This window comes from Cyprinodon variegatus, unplaced genomic scaffold (genome assembly GCF_000732505.1).
Source record: "Cyprinodon variegatus isolate N-32 unplaced genomic scaffold, C_variegatus-1.0 Scaffold1138, whole genome shotgun sequence".
In the NCBI taxonomy this organism is placed as follows: domain Eukaryota; kingdom Metazoa; phylum Chordata; class Actinopteri; order Cyprinodontiformes; family Cyprinodontidae; genus Cyprinodon; species Cyprinodon variegatus.
In genome coordinates this window covers 124,797-134,173 of record NW_015151591.1, presented here as the reverse complement: position 1 = coordinate 134,173, position 9,377 = coordinate 124,797, and the positions used below count along the sequence as shown (strand labels likewise).

The 9,377-nt window shown below is 40.7% G+C and overlaps 1 protein-coding gene across 2 annotated transcripts in view; it reads right to left on the bottom strand.

Moving 5' to 3' along the window:
* arhgef3 (Rho guanine nucleotide exchange factor 3) overlaps positions 1 to 9,377 on the bottom strand; it is a 41,069-nt gene that overhangs the window by 10,846 nt on the left and 20,846 nt on the right. The window contains exons 1-7 of one of the 2 annotated variants that reach the window (XM_015400719.1): positions 8,682 to 9,082; positions 5,439 to 5,531; positions 3,167 to 3,427; positions 2,563 to 2,625; positions 2,396 to 2,492; positions 947 to 1,023; positions 605 to 862 (exon numbers count right to left, since the gene is read on the bottom strand). In XM_015400719.1, the coding sequence (XP_015256205.1) occupies positions 605 to 862; positions 947 to 1,023; positions 2,396 to 2,492; positions 2,563 to 2,625; positions 3,167 to 3,427; positions 5,439 to 5,531; positions 8,682 to 8,699 (867 nt within the window). In that variant the 5' untranslated portion in view covers positions 8,700 to 9,082. Of the gene's footprint in view, positions 1 to 604; positions 863 to 946; positions 1,024 to 2,395; positions 2,493 to 2,562; positions 2,626 to 3,166; positions 3,428 to 5,438; positions 5,532 to 8,681; positions 9,083 to 9,377 lie in introns of those variants that run through there. The other variant, XM_015400717.1, reaches the window with a different exon arrangement.

Here is a 9,377-nt window from a genome sequence, read left to right as displayed (position 1 = left end):
GCGAGTTAACTCAGGCATTGATGCGATTAAAAAAATTTTATCGATTGACAGCACTAATAAAAATCAAACCTAAACAGAGAACTTGACAGTATCAAACAGGAAATACGCATAGAGTAGAGCAGACGTAGATCTGACCAATCAGAGGCGTCCTGTCTAAGGCGCTGGCATCTGGTATCTCTGCGTTCACTGTGACAAACACGCAGACGACCTGGTTTCTGAGTATAAATCAGCCTTTAGTGTGAGGGATTGCTGAAGAGTCAATGAGTCGATGCAATCAGCTGGTTTTCCTTAGATAGAAAACTCTGAATCAAACTGACTGGATGAACTGGTGAACTGGAAAGTGACCTGAGATGACATGATGTGAATTGGAGCTATAGAAATAAACTGAATTGATTTGGTCATGTGACTATGTTTTATTTATTTTTTGGGGGTGTGTAATTCATGTAATCTTGCTGACTCATTCTTTCTATGTTCTTAGAATGTATTTAACAGAGAAACCATATCTTTGCTGATTATCATTTTGCATCACATTACTGTTCCTGTCTTATTTTAACCACGGGAACGTTTCAGTTTTAGCAGAAAGATCAAGGCTAGTTCTCCTCACTGCTTCCTCCAGGTGCTGCCGGTCTGGGTGGTCGTTGTCTGTGTGTTTCAGGATCTCTCTGAGCAGCAGCGGGTATTTGACCAGCCGGCTGCGAGGGATGTCCAGGAAGTTCCACAGGTCCAGCTTCCTGCTGAAAGGTGACTGCAGGCAGCGCTGCAAGAAGTCCTGGACCCTGGGATCCTGCTTCTTCTGATCCAGCAGAGCCTTGGCCTGGACCTGGTTACTGCAGTACGGAGTGTAGGAGGAGAGACACGGCAGCTGCAGAGACACGAAGACATCACTTTTCACCATGGGTCGTCTATGAAGGTCTATGAAAACCCTGCAGACTCGTCCAGGACTCACCCAGCCGGTCAGGATGGGTCCAACGTTCTCCGTGGATCCGTCAGGTTTTCTGGCATCTCGTAGCCGACTTAGTAGGTCTGAGAAATATGGAGTTAATCTTATTCCATTAATCTTGCAAGCAAAAAATCTTTTTTTGTAAATAAAAACGTGAAAAAAAGCAAAGAAAAACACAGTTCAGAAATAAAACTTTGGCAAACTTTTGAGATTATTTATTTTTTTGTTTTCACTTTTTTTTTGGTTCCAGTTCATATTAAACATGTTCAACAATCCGTGGATCCCTTTAAAGAGAATAAAATTTCTCCCAGTTAAACATTCCCGAGAAAATCCTCTAAAGTCTAATGATCAGATTTCCCAGTTTGTCGGCTTTAACTCAGCTGTTGTTAAAGTAAACTCTTGTTTTGCTGCAGACGCTCCAGCTTGTTCTGTACTTCATCAGAAACCACCGTTTACCAGCGGTGGACAAAGTACTTAACAGCAGTACTAGACTAAGAGTATTAATACTCATAGTCAAATCTGACTCAACTACAAGTAAAAGTTACTCAGTAAAACCCGTACTCAAGTTAAAGTACTCATTTAAGTATTCAAAAATCAACATTCTATTTTCTAATATCAGAACATTTCTGAGTTAAACCACCTGATCTATTGATGCAATGAAATTCAGCGTACAAATAAAAGGCCACAGTAAAATAAGGACAACTATTTGATTATTTCTGATGTAAAAACAAACCAAAAATAAAGCAGGAGATGTAACGAGAAGCCAGTAGAATCCACGATCAGACAGGACAAACAGAGCAGACAGGGGCAAGGCAAAAACTTGAAATCCTCAGGGCAGAAACTGGTCAATATCAGGAAAACAGGCGGACTACAGATTGCTAGGGAACATATCACAAAAACACAAGAATAACCTTGCGCTGATGGGAGGCAAACACACAACTTAAATAGTAGAGGAACCAGGTGGAAATGATCGGCGATAATCAGCCGCAGAACCAATTAGACAGGAAAGCAAGGAGCAAAGGAAAAAACCAAACCATCAGTGCCGAGATCATGACAGGAGAGTCTAGATTCTCCTTTTTCTATCTCTATAGAATAAAGGTTTAAGGTTGAATCTATTAGAAACTATAACTCTGATCTGAGAATCATCCTACTGAACAACTTGGCCACATGGCAACAGCTAACGCCTTAAGAAAATGATAAGCTACTAATAATATCTGCTCTGAGTTTCTCACATTAGTGCAACGTGATTAAATCTGTAAATCAGTGGCGTCCAGGTTCAGTCCTAATGGCTGCTATCCGCCATGATGGATGAAAAACAGCAACAGACCATTAAAAAGCAAAGCAGAGCTAAAAGGAACAAGAAACTAACAGTAAAGATACTCAAAAAAATACTTAAGTACTTAAGTACAGTAATCAAGTAAGTGTACTTTGTTAGTTTCCACCACTTCTGTTTACCTTCATGCAGAGGTATGAGTGAATCCAGGGTGCCAAAGATCTGGTTTAGCTCCTGTTCAGTCATGATGGAGAGCTTCAGCATTGGGTCGCGGTACGCCTGCAGACACAAGACACATGTAAATATCTGCACTAATCTCAACCCGACAAAAAACACATTTGCCGTTTACCTTTCTGGCCAACTTCAGATCCTCCACCAGGTCTTGTTCTCCTTGAGCCAGCTCAAAAATAGCCTGTAGACAGGTAGGTACAGAAAAACCAGTAACACAAATGGTTTTACTGAACTTCTCACAGCTACGGAAGCCCATTTCTGTCACATGAAAAAAAAAAAGGCAAATAGAAAGTCATAATTCTGAGATGTTAATTTATAATTTTGATTTTCAAAGTCATTATTCTGACATATATTAATGATTATTTGTTATAAGATATAACAAATAATCATTACTATACCTCAGAATAATGACTTTTTATTTGTTATAATATCTTATAACAAATAATTATGACTTTATATCTGAAATCTAAGATATAAAGTCATAATTATTAGTTAAAAGGTCATAAATCTGAGATATAAAGTTATAATCGCAACTTTCAAAGTCATAATTCTGAGAAACAAATTTTGAAAGCCGAATATCTCATATTTATGACTTTCTATTTGGCATTTTTTACTGTCATTTGGCGGAAATGGGCTTCCATACTAGGCGGATTAAACTGTACTCTCTTGAAAAACATCCAGTTTGAGGAATTAAGTCGAAAAAAAAAAAAAAAATTTTTTACCTCCTGTCTTTTGATCTCTTTGGGACTCAGAGTCTGAGTTGCTCCGGCTCGGATGTCGAAGGTCTCACTCCACAGTTTGCTGTCACGGCGCTTTGAGGCCACGGCCGTTAATGTGGAAACGCGCGATGATGGGTTGGAGATGGTCGCTGAAATAACGCGCGTCTTCACCATGGACAAGGAAGGAGGATGACATGGAGGAGGAGGGCGAGGAGGTGGAGCTGCTCTTTCTACCCGACCCTCATGGCGGCAGCTGATGGAGCGCTGCGGAGACAAAGACTTTTAAACAGGAGACATATTTTTACCTGATTTATTTGACTCATTAGACATTGGATCACACAACTCTTCCCCTTTTGTAGGTCCTTTAGATGGAGAGAGAGGATTAATATAGCGTTCCTAAATTTTAGACAATTACAAGTTCAATATGCCTTTATTATACCTTTTGGCCACTCAGTGAGAAAGAAGTCATGACTCCAAAAGCAACATACCAGGTCAGATTACCATTTAGAGACAGAGACCTGAGGTTTTGGACACATATCCAAAGGCAAGGAAAGGCAAGTTTATTACTATAGCACAACTCAGTACAAAGCCTGTGTAATTTCTCAGTCCTGCAGGTCATGGCAACCACTCACTAACTGCAGCAGATTCACCAGTCTCCCCATCTGTGTTACAGCACTTTGCTGCTCCCCCCTCCCCTCTGGACACCACACACAGGCTCAGCCTGGCCCCGCCCACTCAGCTGTCTCTCCACTCCATACACAAACAACCGCGCTGCTCAGACGCCGGAGAGAGAGAGATCATTGGAGCAGATAATACCGTAAATGCAACCAATGGCAAGCTGTAGGGTTTCCAGTTAAATGCAGTTTAAATATGCACATGGAAAACCAGGAGCAAGAAAACATAGAGCTAAAGAAACAGAAAGAGGAGATGAAACTGTTCAGTGTCAGGATTTGGTTGAGGTTTGTTGACCCAAATGCAGAAGCAGAGGTGATTTTCTTGTGGGTTTAATTAAAGGTTAACTGAACACAGAGGCAGGAAATCCAAAAATCCAAACACGAAAACAAAGTCCAAACAAACCAGAAACCAGGAACCCAAAAAGTCAAAAATCAAACATGAAAAAAGTCCAAACAAACCAGAAACCATGGAGACATCAGGGGGAAACTATCACGAGGAGGAAGACGGAGTTGGAGGATGTTTGACGAGGAACCAGCAATGAAGAACTGAACAGAGAGAGTATTTAAGGGAGACTGAAACAAAGAGAGGACTAATGAGCAGATTGGGAGCAGGTGTGAACAGGGCAGAATCAGGTAAGGAGCTAGGGAAAAATTAGAACACAAGAGGGCAGCAGAGGGTAACAAACAAAAACCTGAAGACTGAAAACACAACAAAATAAGAACCAAACCACTAAAACATGGAGCAAAGCAAAACTAAAGACTCAAAAGAAAACATAACAGAACCAGAACTCTGACAGACAGACCCTCGACCCTCAGATAGACGTCACTGACAGAGGCGTTTCAGACCTCCAGAGAATATCCAGGTAGATAAGAGTGATCACCTTCAGAAGCACTTCCTATTAAAAGTGTAGTGGAGGGTCTTTTTTGAAAGAGTGCATTTAAAAAGAAAAGGCACATGCATTATAATTGACCTGCTCCCGAGAGGGAACACCTATTAAACGTGTGCGAGAGCGTGCACAAGTCCATTTATCCTCGTGCACACGCTCTGTTTAAAAGTTTGCATCGCTCATGCAAGCTCACTTTCCAGAAGAAGATTAGCAAATTTTCCACTATGTCAGATTCACTGCCGGTAGTATTACCATTTATTTCGATGATCCACCCAGAAAACAAACCTCCTCCACTATACCTTTAACTTTCAAAGTTGATATTATATGTCAGATGTTACTGGAGCCCACTCAGAAAGTGGAAGTAAGACCCAGTACGTTTATCCCATTAACACGTGTTATTTAAGTGGGCTAATTCTTTATTTATCCCACAATGTGGAAATTTATAGAATTAAAGCAACAGGCAAACTGAGCAAAAGTAAACTGATTCATCAGGAAAGAGTCAAGTGGGGTTCAAGTTTGCAAGCAAATGGATCTAACAATCTGAGAATGATCCTACTCACACCATGGATTTAGTAACAAAGGGTTTCAGTCCAACATGGTCAATGTTGGGAAAGGACATCACAAAGCCCTGATCCGAGTCCCACAGAAACTCAGAGGGCAGAGCTGAGAATGTGTGAATGGGCCACAGGTGGAAACACCTACTTAGAGATTTACCTGCAGAGTCTGGCTGATCCTCTTCAGCGACGTGACCTTGACAGGGGGCAGCAGACTGGCCAGAGACGCCACTCTTCGCTTGGTATTGGGCTTCTGGAGGACACAGCAGAGGAAAAACCCCACCCACCCCGTCACATTAGGAGTCAATGCTGACTGATGAAGGCTAGACCTCTGACAATGTCTGCTCACAAAGACAAAGGTTAGGTTTAAATAAATACAAAAGAAATTGTAGCGGGACTCCAGCTCCTTTAGTTTCTTCTGTACCGCATGAAAAAATCAGTCTAACAACAACTATTGAAACCAGTGTCAGCTGGCCAATAGAGGGCGCTAGGGCGCTGCCCCACACCCAATGACCTACAGTAGATTAAGACAAAAAAAATATTTTTTCTATAATTTAGTTTCAAATTGAAATGTAAAATATTTCAAAATACATATATATACATATATATAAGATATGAAAGATTGAACATTTAAACTTTATTGACTAGTGAAGTGTTGTGCCATTTTTCGTCAGATTGGTGACGTATTTCCTACCTAGGGCACAAAAATCTTTGGCCATTTATTCTCGTTAAAAGTTGTCCATGTGCAGTAGCTCCTCTGCAATACAAAGATATAGGAGAGCTGATAGGAAGTGTATTCGTTCGCCACCTCCTGCAGCTGCGCAGACGTTCTGCGGGTGATTGACAGGTCGAGTCACGGAAGTAAGAGACGCATTTGAGAGAAAGAGAGAGAGAAATGGCGCAAGAACCCTCTTTTTCCAAGACCTGGTTTAGCGCTAAGGCTAGGCGAACTGCATGCAGCGAGGCTAAGGCTTTATTCTGCTTTCCCTGCCTCCTTTTCAAAGGTCAGGATCTGAGTCAGCATGGATAAAGACAGCTAGGACTGATTTAAAGCACTTTGTAGAAAAGGAAAAGAAGAATAAACAATCTAGGATTCACATGGAAAATAATAGAACAGGGGTCGACGTTAAGGATTTTTACCACTTGCCCAAAGGGCAAGTGACTTTCACATTTTATTTGCCCATAAACAATTTTTACTTGCCGAGTATAATGTTTGATAAATATAGTTCCTAATATTCATTTTTGTATATATATATATAAATGAAACATGTTTGTTTTTTAAATATTTTTTTGTAATTCGGTAAGTTTCCAGGTTCCTGGTGTGTATCTGCATGCGTCAGATAATGAACTCAAGCCTACATTACCGTGTTAACATGCTTTTCAATCCTTCCTGCTAATTCTTTTCAAACTAAACTTTGCTTTAAACTGTTGTGTGCTTGGAAAAATATAAATTGTATTGTTAAAAATCTAAAAAAAACTTGACAGGTGAAAAACTTACACTACTACTACTCACCAATTTAACATGTTTAGCTCTATAACATTTAAATGCACCACTCCAATGTCTAAGAGAAAAAAAATGTATGAACATTTTTTAATGTATGACCTGCATCACTGTACAGAAGACTGCCATATGATAGAAATATTTACACTGTGCGCATACAATTATTATTATTATTTTCCTAATCCCTGACTGATCATTTTTAATCTAGCGTGTATTATAGTATAAATTAAATTCATCATTCAGCTGCTGCTCTGCAGAATTCTCTCCCTAAGAGCTGAATCACGCCATCTAGCGGAAAATCACGAGGCTTTTTCAAATCACGCGAGAATGTGTACAAAACAACAAAAATGGTGCTAGCAACGCTTGTGGGTCGTTTACAGCGAATGTCTGTGATTTTAAAGTAATTTTGAGTGATAAATAATTTTCTTTTTGCGATCATTGCACTGGCCCAGCGGGCAAATGCAATGAAATTTGTACTCTCCCAACAATAAAAACGACTTGCCCCGGGAGATTGGGGCAATGGTTAACATCGAGGCCTGTAGAATATAGTCTACTTTTTCTAGATGTTTGTTCATTTGCATAGTTGCTCTTAAATAAACACATTCTCAGAAAATAAATAGTTTGTAAATATTAAAAATCATAAAGCTAACTAATAGCTTCTCCATTATTTAACTGGTGCATTAATTTTTTTAGGTTCGTGACCCAATATTGGACCAAACACAGATTTACCTGTTTTTATAATTTTTTGTTGTTTTTGGCATTCATATAAATGTACTGGTGTGAGAACTTAGAGTATTTTGATAGCTTTTTTGTCTATTTTGAATTTATAGCCCCCCCTGGAGAAAACTCCACCAGCCGCCACTGAATCGCGTCATACAAAGATGCTGACACTTTTGTCTTGTAGGTAAGAAGACGATGTAAAGAAAAACATCGCCAGCTAACAACTGAGGAAATAAGTATTAGGAAGTAAATATTAGCAAGATACTAAGCATTAGCTATGACCAGCTAACTTTTCTGACATTTTCTCATCATGGAATATTTTTATTATCAATACTCTGAGTTACTTTTAATCTGTGGACCCTTATGGATGAATGGAGTATATACAATTGAAGATTGGATTTGTGGAATTTAACAGGCAAGAAAGTTCCCAATAAACTAAATCCCAATAAACAATGAACTAAATCACAGCCTGTAATGGCCGTTGTTCCAAAGATGGGTGAATTCGGGCTTTAAAGGTTAAACCTGGATTCATTCTGACTCCAGTCCGTTGATCAGCAAAGGTGTTTCCTATCAAACAAATTCCCACACCTGAGTAGAAAGCGAGGAAGCGTTTTCCTCCAAGCATGACTAACAGAAGCCCCTTCAGCTGTTCCTCTGTCTGCAGGACGCTGTTCTGGATGAGGTCACAGTTAATCAGTGCATGTCTGTGTTTGGTTTGCCTGGCAGACCGCAGCCAACAGACCTCCTAGAACAGGCATGCCAAACGCCGGTCCTGCAGGGTCGCTGTCCTGCAGGGTTTAATCGTTTACCTGGGTCAGCTCAGCGGATTCTGATGATTACAGCTCAACTACAGCCTGTTAATCAGCTGTCAATGAAAATCAGCTGTGCTGAAGCAGAGAAACCCCTAAAACCTGCAGGACTGGTCCCTCCAGGACAGAGTGTGGACATGCCTGGTCTACAATATAGACTTTTCTCATCTCTGTTTTCAGACACACAAACTTTTTGAACCAAATCTGACGAATGTTTGCAGTAATTTAATGGTTCATAAACTTCTCGTTTTGATTTAGACGACATTGTTTTTTATCATGGAGAGGATCCTTAATAAACTATAAGGAGAGGAAACTGATGAAAATGTATTTTAACTTCAAGACCCAAACCCTCAGCAAAGGAGGAAGATCTTACCTCCTCCTGTTTTCCCATCTCCTGGATCTGAGTGCTTCACCCAGCAGAGCATCCAGAGCTAAACAGATGTCTCAGTAGAAGCTCCGGTCTCTGTCCTGCCACCGTACCGACCAAGTCTTTAACAGGAATGGCCCCTGATTCATCATCAAGAGTTTGGAAAATGTGTTCATAGGAGATTAGATCTGGTTCAGAGCCACAAGCTTCAGCTGGAGCTGTAGAGCTATGAAAGTAGAGTTGCCTGGTGCAGCGTGCCCCAGCCTCAGCAGCGGTCCCCTCTGAGCCCTCAGCGCCTCAAAGCTCCAGTAAAAGAGTCCAGGTTGGATCAGAGCGTTCAGGCCATGCTGTGAACCCTGTGCTCCTCTGTCTGACTCCTCTCTGAGATCCCTGCTTACACTCCTCCTCCATCCCTCACTAACTGCCCCCCTTCTCTCTCTCTCTCTCTCTCTGCTCAGTCCTTCCTCTCTCTTCCTCTCCCTCACGAATTTCCTTCCTTCCATTCATATTCTAATTGCTGCTATTTTCCCCTGAATTTCTTACGCTTCTCTCTAACTTTACAAACGAATCCCTTTTTCTTTCTCTCTACACGTCAGAAATCCAAGCTGGTAAAAAATGAACATCTTCTAGTGACGTCGACTCTCAAACAGTCACCAGGTAAAGAAGACATCCATCAGATCCTGAGCTATCTCTGTAGTTCTG